The 14,677-nt window shown below is 37.2% G+C and overlaps 1 protein-coding gene across 1 annotated transcript in view; it reads right to left on the bottom strand.

Moving 5' to 3' along the window:
* LOC136878971 (pre-piRNA 3'-exonuclease trimmer) overlaps positions 1-14,677 on the bottom strand; it is a 203,888-nt gene that overhangs the window by 105,850 nt on the left and 83,361 nt on the right. Inside the window, exons 9-10 of the mRNA XM_068228903.1 lie at positions 12,336-12,435; positions 6,276-6,362 (exon numbers count right to left, since the gene is read on the bottom strand). Of these exons, the coding sequence (XP_068085004.1) occupies positions 6,276-6,362; positions 12,336-12,435 (187 nt within the window). The remainder of the gene's footprint in view (positions 1-6,275; positions 6,363-12,335; positions 12,436-14,677) is intronic.

Raw genomic sequence — 14,677 nt, 5'->3', positions numbered from 1 at the left:
TCCTGAAATTAAATACTTACACAAAGTTACATCTTGATGAGTGCTCATCTACTTTCACTTAACACTGCGAACATTTCACACAGTACAAGAACAATGTTTTTCTGCACTTTAAACTTGCGGGTCAAAATATGAATGTCACCATCAAAATTAAACTAAACATGTATACTTATTCACAAAATTCTGTTAAGTTCACAGTATGCAGGCTATTATCCATCACAGGTTGGAGAGGACAGATGGAGATGAGTTGCTTTGTTTGCTTTCTTCGGGAATTGTGGAGGAAAACTACTCAAGTTACACTTCTGTTTTTCAAAACAGAAATAGAATCCAGAATTTCATTTGACATTGAAGACCTAAACTGATTTTAGTTCTTTTTCACCAAGCTGAACACACGTTCACACACAGCATTGCTGTACGGTAGAGTCATAACAGAAAGCATTAGCCTGGATATCCTATCATACTTGGGAACACCAAAAGCTACACGAATTTTCCTAAACAGAGCACCAGCATGATCAGCAGCAGCTAATGGGATATTATGTTCAATTAAAAATGAGTGAGCAAGCATTCCCCTCTTACTGTATCAAAATCAGCTCAAGAAGAAGTAAAAAAAAAAAAAAAAATCTGACTGTCATTTTTAAATTTTGTAGGCCTACTGGAGACGTGTTTAACAGATTTAATTAGATTTACTAATTCTGTTCTTCGTGAAACAATGCAGATAGTCATAGCATTGTATCAAAATTGCAAAAGCTGTGTTAGAAACAAAGTGTGTCAAACTGAATGGTTCAGAATTGAGGCAGGCTTAAGACAGGGAAGTGTATTGTCTCCCTTACTCTTCATTATCATCATGGACAGAATTCTACATAATATCAAGAAGAAGATGATGGGCGAGCAAATAAAGTCTATGTTCTTTGCTGATGACATTGTACTTTGGGGAGATGATAAAGAGGAAATACAGACACAAGTTAATTTATGGAATGAGGAGATAAGAAATTTTGGAATGCAGATTAGTACTGCGAAAAGTAAGACTTTGATCATGACAAGAGGTAACAGAAAATCCAGGGAGTGATAAAAATAGGAAATGAACCCCTTGAAGTAGCGAACATTTTAAATATTTGGGCAGCGTGATACCACAAGATGGAAATTTGGATGGAGAAATTGATTTACGAATACAGCAGTCTGCAAGTTTCTACCAGTGTGTGAGAGACATTGTATGGAACAAAGATGTGCCAATGAAGTGCAAGAAGGTTTTACACTCGTCCTATTATAAACCTATACTGACCTATGCTTCAGCAGCCTGGACGTTAACTAAGCGGAACCAACGTAAGATACAAGCAGCTGAAATGAGGTTCTTGAGAAGCATATAGGGAAAAAAAGACAAGACAAGATAGAATATGAAATGAGGAAATAAGGAGAAGCATGGGAGTGTGTAAACTTCCAGAAGAGATTGATATAGCAAAGCTAAAATGGTTGGGACTCATGATGAGAATACTAGGAGAGAGAATACCAAAGAGAACATTGATGGATACACAGACTGCAAAGAGGCCTAGGGGACGGCCTAGAATGAGATGGAGGAGCTCTGTTGTGGACTGTATTGCAAATAGAGGAGTCGATAGCAATAAAGTAGGTACTAGAAGAGGAGTGGTGGAAAAATCAAGTAAGGTGGAGGGCTTTAATACACTATCCTACCCAGAGAGAATCTGTAAAAGGGAATGGATGAAGAAGAAGAAGAATTATTATTTCTGCAACAATGTCTTTGACTTGTATACATATGTTTTAGTTATCATATAATCTGTTCAATCTTATTTTGGCTGAAGATGGCCACTAAGTGGCTGAAACCAGTCCCAAGACTGATATAATATTATTTACTTGATACATTGTACTGAAAAGGTGGACCCTCTTGTCAATTCATTTCTTATAGTGTTGTATCAGTCAAAAGCTGTACTGGCAGTAGTGCAGCATCTCTTGGTTATTATTAATACCTCTCTAATAGTAGTTTCAATGCCTACAATATGTCCCCAGGTCTTTTAAAAATGTTGTCTGGAAATTTTCCGCATAATAGCCGCACCCATTATTTTGGGACCTTAACATTTGCATAAAAAGAGCAGCCGATATAAGAGTAAATATGGTATGTTCTCTCTTCTTGCCCTTTTAAATCTCTTTAAATATCCTACTATGATACCTTCAATTCATTGTTTGCACTTACAAGACGAAATATTTTACACATCTCTACTTTCTGATATATTCTTCAGTTTCATAGTATTAGTGTCTATAGGCCTAATAAATTATCATCATTGACAAATATAATCTGTAACTATATTATCAAGGTTATGCATCCTGTACTATGGCTACAAATGACACCAATAAGAGTACCACTGATAACAAAACACAATGTCAGTTTTGCGGGCAAATGTATAAAGGCCTTAAGATACATATAAGTAAATCACACCCAGAGCAATACAGAGCTTGCTTGTTGAATCCAACTATGACCACACCTAGCCAGCCTAAGATTCCACCTTCAGATCCTATTCCTATTTCTAGTAAAAATTGTCAGTCAACGAAGTTGGAAATAATCTCTGATCAAAGAGAGCAAAAAAATAAACCTTACCATGACGAACTGAGTAAATGGCTAGGTATTTTTCAGCATGAATTGAATGATGCTGAATTCAATGAACAAGTCACTAATTTTTTAAACTTCCTTGCCACAGCTACAGACCTACTGCCAGGTCCAAAGAGTCCAGTTACTGGATATGTTGAAGCTCGTAAACGTGCCATTTACAAAAATAACAACTGACAATATAAAACCTCCAGTAGCCCACAGAGATCCTCTAAGAATGATCGTAAATGTCGGAAAGCTAAATTCGAGTATGAACTGACTCAATATGAATATTTTTACCAATATGGTAAACTTCATTCTGATGATATCGTGACAGTCTCTGGAAACATTACAAGTATAAATGACAGTGAAGAAATAAAATATTTAGGGGCAACTTTCAGACAGACTTTAGTCCTCAATGAAAATCAGGTACTTGAAAAATTGAAAGCTAACTTAGATCAGATTACCAGGACACACTTACTCCAACCGCATCAAGAACTGACTGTAATAAATCAGTTTATTGGCTCTGCACTGATATACCCCTTCCAGACCGTTTCGGTTGAAAAAATTCCCAAACCAAGTCTGTTAAAAGCTGACAACATGATCAGAAGCGCACTTAAAGAAATTCTACAACTTCCAAATGACACGCCGACAAGTATGATCTAGTTCAACAATGATAAAGGTGTTTTAATTTATTCCACCTATTCAATACTTATATTATCATGTATAGTTGTTACATAATTAAATTCTTAGTTACATGGGACATGTTTCGCCCTCAATTAAGGGCATCTTCAGCCTAAATACAATAATCAAAAATACAACTAAATTAAAAGTGGACGTTAAATACAATCATCAAAAATACAACTAAAATAAAAAGTGGAAGTTAAAAGTTTAGTCTGTTCTTAAAATTCAGAACAATAAAATTGTGAAAAATGATAAAATAAAAAGATGCTAATGGAAAACTGTCTTATGATTAAACTATAATCTTGTCAGAGACTAAAACTTCTATTAAAATTCGAATTAAAACAGTTCATATAAAATATTGGAAAATCAAAGTGGTAGTAATAAAAAGCCAACGACATGAGGGCGTGTACACAAGCATAAACTTGATTGTCATGAATACAATCTTTTCAAGGCCGTTGATGAAATTCGTAGTAAGTAAGGCAGAAGCATCTATTGAAAAATTGTAAGAGGCCGTTAGCACCGGTAGGTAATAAAATGGCTGAATCCTTGCCAGAAAATGTCAACAGATGCAGAAATAAGTTTTATGTAAGTGGAAGTTGTTATTTCTTAACTACTGTTGAGTTGGTTGCTGCCCGTCTGTTGGCTCTAAGTCTGGTGTTATAACAGAGCCAACAGACGGGCAGCAACCAACTCAACAGTAGTTAAGAAATAACAACTTCCACTTACATAAAACTTATTTCTGCATCTGTTGACATTTTCTGGCAAGGATTCAGCCATTTTATTACCTACCGGTGCTAACGGCCTCTTACAATTTTTCAATAGATGCTTCTGCCTTACTTACTACGAATTTCATCAACGGCCTTGAAAAGATTGTATTCATGACAATCAAGTTTATGCTTGTGTACACGCCCTCATGTCGTTGGCTTTTTATTACTACCACTTTGATTTTCCAATATTTTATATGAACTGTTTTAATTCGAATTTTAATAGAAGTTTTAGTCTCTGACAAGATTATAGTTTAATCATAAGACAGTTTTCCATTAGCATCTTTTTATTTTATCATTTTTCACAATTTTATTGTTCTGAATTTTAAGAACAGACTAAACTTTTAACTTCCACTTTTTATTTTAGTTGTATTTTTGATGATTGTATTTAACGTCCACTTTTAATTTAGTTGTATTTTTGATTATTGTATTTAGGCTGAAGATGCCCTTAATTGAGGGCGAAACATGTCCCATGTAACTAAGAATTTAATTATGTAACAACTATACATGATAATATAAGTATTGAATAGGTGGAATAAATTAAAACACCTTTATCATTGTTGAACTGTTAAATTTTCAATACGGACCTAAAATGAGGTTTATAACATGTAATAAGTATGATCTATTCGAGCCACAAATATAAAGGGTTAGCATTAATGTGCGCTACTTGGGAAGCGTACCTTCAACAGCTGAACATCAATCTTAAGCTAGAAGCTGTGAATGATTCGCACGTAAATGCTGTTCGAAATTTCACAGCAAAAAAACTCGCTACCTTTCTGAACTTCAACTCAATGAAAAGACATCATCGAAATCTGTTAGACAACTGCGCGATATACTTAGAACACGCGAATTTGAAGCTTGGTGTGCATATCCACAGAAAGGAAGAGGTGTTGAGTTATTTGCTCAAGTCCCTGCTGCTAATTCTTCCGCTACCAAAAGGGATGGTTTAACTTGTTCGGAATGGAGGGAGATGTTGAAGATGACCGCGATGGTTGCACCAGTACGTACTCTGCCAGGACGTTCTACCAGCACAGGCCACTGCAGTCACTGCAGTGAGTATGAAACCTTACCACATGTGCTGGGGAGTTGCCCTCAAGGAGAACTGCTTAGGATCAAACGCCATAACATCATCAGAAACCTGATTGCTAATGCTCTTCGTCTCAAAAATCTAGAAGTGTACGAAGAAGTCCACTGCATCACCGAAAGAGGCAGCATTCGCAGGATTGATATTATAGCGATTGACAGACGGAGGAACTCTACAGAAATTATTGATCCTAAGGTACGCTTTGAATCTTCAGCCTCTCAGCCGACTGACGTAGACAATGAGAAAAAGGATATCTATAATCCAACCAACCCTTTCTTTCTTGAGTTGCCATCATCATCATCACCATTTCCCTTTATCCAGCTGTAGCCAGGTAGGGGCAAATATGGTTCCTCTCCACTTTCTTCGGTCTTACCACCACTCCTCCTCCAACACTGTGTCCCAGTCCAGGTTTCTTTCTATAATGCTGCGTTGGATGGTATCCTTCCATCTCAGTCGTGGTCGTCCACGGCCTCTCCTTCCTTGGATTTGCATTTCCATCACCTTTTTTGGCATTCTTTCATCGCTCATTCGCTTTATGTGCCCAAACCATCTTCGTCGGCTCTTCTCTATTCTATCATTCAATTTTTCCACTCCAATTTCTTCCCGGATTTTCTCATTCCTTATTTTGTCTCTTCTACGCTTCTGTATCATACTCCTCAAGAACTTCATTTTGGCTGCCTGTATTCGCCTCTCATCCTTCTTTGTCACTGTCCAAGTTTCTGCTCCGTAAGTTGTTATGGGTACGTAATACATCTTGTACATAGTATCCTTGAGTCGTATAACCTTAAAAAAATTACGGTGATTGGACTTTTCTTTGGCACGAGGGGAACAATTCCCAAATCTTTCATCACATGGCAACAAAAATATAAACTGGCGAGAAGTCTACAAGATGAGATAGTCGTCTCACTCATCAAATACTCTGTTTCGATTCTTCGTCACCATTTATATGAAGTTCATGCCATTTAACATGGTTAATTGTAACCTATCATTTTTTAAACATTAATTTTTATCTTCCCTCAAAATTGTTATTGTGTATTATTCTGTGTCTTATGGCAAATCTAGGGTGTCCTGGATCAGACTAAATAAATAAAATAAATAGGCTGTATTTTACACCCTGTATCTACAAGTTACAATGATATGACAAGAAACTCACCTGAGAGATATCAATGGATTTGCTGTTCCGGGAATGGACGTGAAGCCACTGAGGTCTTTCTGACTTTGGATCAGGTCCATCCAAACACTAAAATGACAATGTATAGAACATTTAGAGAGTTTCAGGTTTCAACTATACAAAAGGCAGATAAAAAGGAAAATCATGGATGCAAGTACTGTACTCAGATCATTTACAACTACTGTTGTTGAGTACTAGAAAAGCAATGGCGATATTGAGAAAGGAATCAAGGCAGAAAGTAAGGGCTAGATTCAATCAGGATCCTCATTAAGATTATATATCGTCCATAAAGTCCAATAATCATGGAAAAATGCCTTCAAAAACAAACATCTTTTCGAAAAATTATTCCCTCAAGGGAAAAAGTGGCAGTCTCAGCTAGGAGCCCAGTGGTCACCAATCCATGCTCTGAAGTCCCTAGGGTTTCCCTTACTAGTCTTACACCAGGTAGGGGATACCATGGATGTAATCTACGCCCCACCCATGGAGGTATTACATAATTCAATATACAGTGAAACCTCGTTAGTTCGCTCCTCATTAACACATTTTCCCGCTTAGCATGACGTAAATTCGAAGTCCTGATTCTCATCGTATTAAATCTACATAAAAATGCCTCACTTATTATATCACAAATTTTTGCTATTACCGCTTAGTATGATCACATTTTTCCTAGCCCAGAAAATGTTATTTGTCATCCTTTGTGAAAAAACCAATATTTTCAACTCAGGTAAGATCTATCGCCACAGGTGCATGATTACGGGAAAAGGCCTTTCATTCCTCAACTTCACAGGACAAGCTGAATGTTTGGGGAGCAAGCCCTTAGCCTTAGGAATGTTCAGTTTTGCTTGCCGGTTAGCAGCAAGATTGCTGAATAACACAGTGAGCCTATCTGTGCTTGTATTTCACATTCCATTCAGAAGTTATAAAACCTTTTGTGTTGAGAGCTAAACTGTAGCGAATATTTGTCGCGTGACACGGTAGCCTATATCTGGATTAGGAACATATAAACATACCTATTGCATCAAGAATTTCCGCTATTACCACTTACTACGAGTACAATAACATCTTTTCCTAGCCCTAAAAATGTAACTTGTCATCTCTTATGAAACAAACGTGATATCCAACTTGGGTAAGAGCTGTCGCCACAGTTGCGTGATTACGAAAAAAGTGAGCCTATTTGTGCTTGTATTTTGCATTCCATTCAGAAGTTTTGTTGCGTGATACGTTAGTCTATATCTGGATTAGGAACATAATTGTGTGAAACTGACTACCATGGTGCATATTTGTCTTGTACATAAACTTGTACATATCAATGTGGTTCAAGTGAAGGCCATCTGAGTGAAGATCCCTTTCTCCTACCCACACATCAGGATCTACATGTATCTATATGGATAGGGAAAAAGTCATGAAATTCCTTACTAATGAAGACAATATTAAAATATTTCAGAAAGTGGATGGGCATCCACAACTTCAAGCATGCAGAGGTCGCAAATTTTGAACTTGCACCTTCGAGTTTCGACTCGATCATTCGACTTGGTCGAAGTTTTTCAAAATGGCAGTCAAAGTCATTCCTCCTGATTCCTCCCGGTCGCGCATGATCAAGTGCAACCTCCAATTCATTGTCGAAGAGTGTGATCAGAAAATAATGTTTAATAACCCACTGTTCCGTATTAAAGCCTTCTACTAACATTTGTTTTAGAAATAATACTTGGATATTTTTATTGGTCCCTGTGCATATGTTTTCATATTTGTTGTTTGGTACTTTTTACACCTTTCAGTGCACTTGTTATTTTATAAGCCCCAGCAGAAAAGGTTTTCATATTTGTTCTCTCACGTTTTTCACACCTTTTAATACTTTCCTCTCATCTTTAGAAATGGTAAATATAGTTTTCACTGTACCCACGGATACACAACATAAAATGCCCTACGTCAGAAAAAATCGTATCTAGTGTTTCCATATCCCTGTTAGATAGTTTTTATTTGTATACACAGTAGTTTGTTTTCTCGCTTAACACGTTCATTTATGTTGTCCCCTGCAGAAACGTCTTAATGAGGTTTTACTGTACTTAGATAATATATAATGATTCATTTCTTTCCCTTAATCCACCTCATTCCCCTGGATGTTAATCCTTATAATTGTTTTAAACAAACCCCCTAAACTTGTACATATCAATGTGGTTCAAGTGAAGGCCATCTGAGTGAAGATCCCTCTCTCCTACCCATACATCAGGATCTACATGTATCACTTCCGGTTTTCCACATACCCACTCCATCGTCTCATTTAAATCCCTGACCACTCTCCATTCAGTATCCTACTGATAACCACCTCCCCTCCTTTAAAATTCTCATGCGCTGCCATGAGATCCCACACATCTCAACTATGTATGTACCCATTCCTGCTAGCCTTAAACTGTTCGTACCAATATAAAAACTACCACTGAGCATCTATTTAGAATCAGCTAAATATCTAAGTTTATTTGCTCAAAGCATCAGAATCATCAAATGTCACCCTCGTCCTCAATTTCAGAGCCCTAGTCTTCCATAAGAAAGACTAAATTCATCGTCTAAATTTTGAGCACTTGAATTAAATATATACTAAATATTCATAAGAATGGCACAAACAAGCCTGCCTCTTGAACACTCTCCTCCTGTCCACAAACGCATACTTCTCTGCTCACTTCACAGGTGAGGGTGAGCGATGACAAGCACAGATTATGTAAGAACACAGCTGTGTTATCAATGCCATAAAAGAAGAGCTCTTGATTTGTGTTAATAACTAGTACATTTTATGCTTACTAGAAGCATCCAATAGTATACCGGGGAAGTCACAGCAGTCTCTATTTTCAGCCACAGTGAAAATATGTACTCGTAGATTATCTGAGCTCCATCGACAATAAAATAACGCATCAGTAATTTCTACAGGCAGCGTCTCCAATGTGTTAAGTAGTGATCTTGATATATATCATTTGTTGTTATTGTGCCTTTGTTTCATGGGACTTGTGATACGTCGGTCTGAATGTAAATTAATTGCAGAACATGCTCTACCTGTAAAACAGACTATAGTATTCTGCTGGCAATACAGTAAAACCTTCTTATGACGTCTCTGCAGGGGACAAGGGAAAAGAAGGTCTTGAGCGAGAAAACATACGACTGAATACACAAATAAAACAGATCCAACAGGGATATGGAGACACTAGATAGGATTTTTTCCAATACGATGGCATTTTACATAATATATCTGCAGGTACAGTGAAAACTATATCTACAGTTTCTAAAAATGATCGGAGAATATTGTGCAAAAAACACGAGAGAACAAACATGAAAACCTTTTTCACTGGGGATTATAAAATAATAACAGTGCACTGAAAGGGGTAAAAAAAAAAATACACCAGAAAACAAATATGAAAACATTTGCACAGGGGCCCCTAAAAATATCAAAGTATTATTGCAGATCACACTCTTCCTAAAACAAACAGACCAGTGGGTTATTAAACCTGGCCACACTCCTAGACAATGAATTGGAGGATATATTCAACCTCGACCATGTGAGACTGTGATTTTAGCCGGTATTTTGAATAAACAAAACTTCAATTCGACCAACTTGAATTATTGAGTCGAAACTCGAAGATGACAGTTTCAACATTCACGCTAAGTCTGTGCGCTTAAAGATGCAGGTGCCAGTCCACTTTCTGATAGATTTTAATTTTGTCTCCATTAGTAAGGAACTTCACGACTTTTTCCGAATCCATAACTAGGTTCTCACAAGACAAATATGCACCACACTAGTCCACTTCACACGATTATGTTCTTAATCTAGATGCACGCTATCAGGCAACAAATATTTGCTACCCTTCACTGTACCACTCAAAACAAAATAAATTTCTAATTTCTGAATGGAATGTGAAATGCAAGCACAAACAAGCTCACTGTGTTATTCAGCGATCTCGTTGCTAACCGGCAAGCAAAACTGAACATTCCTGAGGCTAATGACTTGCTCCTCTTGCAAATTATCCTGTGAACTTTAGGAATTCAAGGCCTTTTTGCTTTATTACGCAACTGTGGCGATGCTCATTCTTACCAGAGATGGAAATCACGTTCTTTTACAAGGGATGACAAATAACATTTCCAGGGCTAGAAAAAATGTGATCGTACAAAGCAGTAATAGCAAAAATTCACGACGTAGTAAGTAAGGTAATTTTATATACATTTCATACAATGAGAATCGGGACTTTGGATTTACAACGTACTAAGCGGGAAAACATGTTCATGAGGAACACACTAATGAGGTTTCACTGTATTCGTTCCTCAACATTCCACATTTCCTTTCCAACTTGCACTACGCAGTTATGCTTTCGATATTCCTACATTTTAACTTGCCCTCTTCAAGCTGTTTTTTGAGTAGCTCTCCCACCCTTTGTTTGACATTATGTGCTGCTAGGTGAGCTGATCTCTCTTTGTGAGGGTGTCTATTGAGTTTGGGGCATGACAAGGGAAGGATGATTATCTTAAAGTACAATCTGATTCACAGGAAACCTTTTCTCTTTTAAGACCCTCATTCCACAGCTTGGGGAAATGATGGGTAAACTCATTTTCATTGTAAGTAAATACTTTTGAGTTGTACGTAAAAATTTCTCTTTCTTCTTAGATTAGAAGTTTCTAAATTTACAGTATGTTATGACTTTTTCCTTCTTCTTTTCCCAATTATGTGGGGTAGGAACTCTGTATTAATTTAAACCAGTTTTACGTCCGAATACCCTTCCTAACGCCAACCCCGTGTAGAGGGATGTGTTTACAACTGTGGGTTTCTCTGGTGGTTTGTAGTCTAATGTGTTATAAGTAGAGCCTGGATTTCCATGCAAATGCATGTTCCCAAATAAGCTAGTTACACTTCTGAAACTTAGCAAATATTCGTTTCATGATCAATCACTTCCAGATAACTGTATTTTTTCCGTGCATGTTTGCATGTTTTGGCCTTTTTGGGCCAAAATTCATGCATAATGCATATTTTGAAATTTTGGATTTAATAGTGAATAATTGGACATTTATATTGGATTATATCACTTTTCTTCTGACTTTGATGCATATATTATGTTGACTTACATGATAGTGCCTTTTTTGAACATTGGTTTGCAGAATTTGCGACCATATGTATAAGTTATATGTCTATCATTGAGAGAGAAAGAAACTGTATTCCTGGCATACTACTTGAAAACCACAGTTAGATGCATAGAGGTTCTACAATACAGTTAGCCAAGCATTTTATCTGTTGCTTGAGTAAACAATGACATAAGCAACCACTCTAATCCTTAGAAATACGGTGCCCCAGTAAAAACTGAATCCTAAATTTTGCATTACTAAGTGATGGCTATTTCTTTTTTTCATCTATGTTAGACGAAGAAATCAAAACTTGAATCACACTTCTGTGATGCCGTGTTACTGAGATAGCAGTTTACAAACCTTGGATTTGCACCGAATCCCATTTTGTTTTCCTGGAATTTCCTATTCCGAACTCTCACTGTTCACACGTCTGATGCTAAAATAATTGAGAAAAGAAGGGAGTTGAAAAGCAGCATGCTTACAGGCTTTAAACTCGAATTTAGTGTTGGACTCTGCTGTGAAGTTTTGGTTTCATACCACCTGTTAAAACTCGTGTCTAAATGGTTTGAGGGAAAGGAATTTCTAAATTAATTTTTTAAAAGAGATAACTTCTGATATACTTCGTCCTAAATGTCTTTATTTAAGTATGAATTTCTTGTGACGTAGATGTTCTGTCATAAAAACAAATGAACTGAAATGAAGAAAATGTGGAGACATTAGTTGTTGTGCAGTGTTTCAAAATGAAAAGAAAATATAACAATGTGGAAATGAATTTGGATAGTGCATATTTTCTAGTTTATTGTGCATGTTCCATCATTAGATAGTGCATGAATACATGCATATTTTGAGACTTGATAATGCATGGAAATCTGGGCTCTAGTTATAAGTGAAGATGTGTATAAAGACAAACACAAGGTTTTTTTATCAATTGTGATGTATAATACTTACAATGTGAGAAACATCAGCCCTGATCACATTGACATTATTCTTCATTGGCTGAACTGCAAAGAGATGTTCAGTACTCGTGAAAGGCCTTGGTTCGCAAGCACTGTAACAAAAAAACAAAAAACATTATTACCAAAAACAATTCTCCATCATTTCAAAATCTTTTGATTCAAAACTGCCTTTACATTTTAAAAAATGGTATTTTACAGAGTAATTTAAATTCAAAATAGCTCTGCGTCATGAAAGAACAGGTCTTCCGGAACGTCCAGGGGTAGCTTTCTGCACTTTCACCGACTTCGGTGTGTCTACAGTGTCCTTCATATTTGCTATGTTCAAGTGGAATCTTATTTATTTTGTTTTCAGCATTTTAAGAAACACCACAATATCACGCAGCAGTCAGTGTGCGGAGAAGCAGAATCCGCGAACACTGGCGATGTTGACAATTGGCGAAAAAGCGTGGCTCAAATAATCAATTCGTATGCACCGAACAATATTGTCAATGCAGATGAAACAGCATTTGTTTTTTTTGTTTTTTTTGCTGAGCTCAAACAGACTTATGGTTTTAAAGGAGAGAAGTGCTAACCAGGAAATCGAACAAGGGTGGGGGTCCCTGGTCCCTGCACCATGTTGCGATGCACACGGAAGCGAGACACGTCCATCCCTCACCATATGAAAGTTTGATAAGCCATGATGTTTCAAGGGTGTCGGTTACTTTCCATGCAAGTACAAGGCATCTAAAAATGCAAGCCAGCGTCTCCGAAGACCTTAAAAAAGTAGTTAGTGGGACGTAAAACAAATAGCATTATTATTATTAAAATGCAAGCCGTATAGTAATCCAAGAGATAAAGCATTTGCACAGAGCAGCCAGCATAATTTGTCCTCGTATTTGAATCATGTTTTCTTTTTCTTTCGTTGTGTGAGGTTATGTTTGTCAGTGTTTTATCCAAGTGCATTATTTGAATAATGTAAATGCACCTTGTTGGATACGTTCCGAAAATAGTGTTTTTCATGGCATTTGAAGGGTTTAAACTGAGAATCAAGGTGATTGCATCCGTTCGTGGGTCTTAAAATACTTTGCGACGCGGCAAGTGTTGGCATTTCTAAAATACGAGAGAAGTGCAATACGGGAAATCGTAAAGATAGTCGCTGTGTTGCAATGCACACGGAAGCGAGAAACTTCCTTCCCTCATCATATGAAAATTCAATAAGCCACGATGTTTTTAAGGCCATCGGGTACTTTCCGTGCAAGTACAAGGCATCTAAAAGGCATGCAATACAGTAATCCAATGAATAAAGCACATGCACAGGGGAGCCAGTATAGATTTCTCCTCGTCTTTGAATCATGTTTCTTTTTTTTTTTTTTTTTTTCTATTTCCACGCATTAGGTTACATTTGCCAGCGAGTTATCCAACTGCATTATTAGAATACTGTAAATGCACCTTGTTGGATAGATGCATTTTGGAAATAGATTTTTTTCCATGCCATTTGAAAGGTTTAAACTGTGAATCAAGGTTGATTGCATGCAGTAACGGGTGTTAGAATATTTTGTGATGCCGCAAGGGTTAGCATTTCTGAATTACGAGTTGGCAGTTAATTCGAAATCACGTAATTCGAAGTCCGATTTTTGCATGCCAATGACTTTGAATTTAAAAAGTTTTACTGTATCTTCGTAACATGATGATGTGCTGGCCCCATGGTGTAGGGGTAGCGTGCCTGCCTCTTACCCGGAGGCCCTGGGTTCAATTCCCGGCCAGGTCAGGGATCTGAGGGCTGGTTCGAGGTCTACTCAGCCTACATGATTAGAATCGAGGAGCTGTCTGACGGTGAGGTAGCGGCCCCAGTCTAGAAAGTCACGAGTAATGGCCGAGAGGATTCGTCGTGTCGACAACATGATACCTCGTAATCTGCAGGCCTTCGGGCTGAGCAGCGGTTGCTTCAGGGCTATAGTGCCATGGGATTAGGTTAGGTTAGGTAACAGGATGACGATGACTGACTAATTGCAGCAATGAGATTAGCCAAATTACTTCTAGAACAATTTAAAAACTGTAAGACAGTCTCTGATTTCAATGTGAATTTCTAAAAATAAAATAAAAAATTCTTAAACATAACATCAACAGCAGAAGCATGCATAACATTATTTATAATAATTATGTCTGCCTCCATATTGTAATGGTTAGCGCCCATCAATGTTTCCTTGCAAGATCAGCTTCAGAGAAGATAATTTTTATTTCTGATGATATGTCCTAAGTAGGCTGTCATCACCTTGATTATGCAGATTAGCTCATGATCCTTCTTCATGTGCTCCAGTACCTCTGCACTGGAGACATGGTCAGTTCACAAAATCC

This window comes from Anabrus simplex, chromosome 8 (assembly GCF_040414725.1).
Source record: "Anabrus simplex isolate iqAnaSimp1 chromosome 8, ASM4041472v1, whole genome shotgun sequence".
Lineage (NCBI taxonomy): Eukaryota > Metazoa > Arthropoda > Insecta > Orthoptera > Tettigoniidae > Anabrus > Anabrus simplex.
Note: the sequence above shows the minus strand (reverse complement) of the source record. Positions and strands in the feature narration are given on the sequence as shown.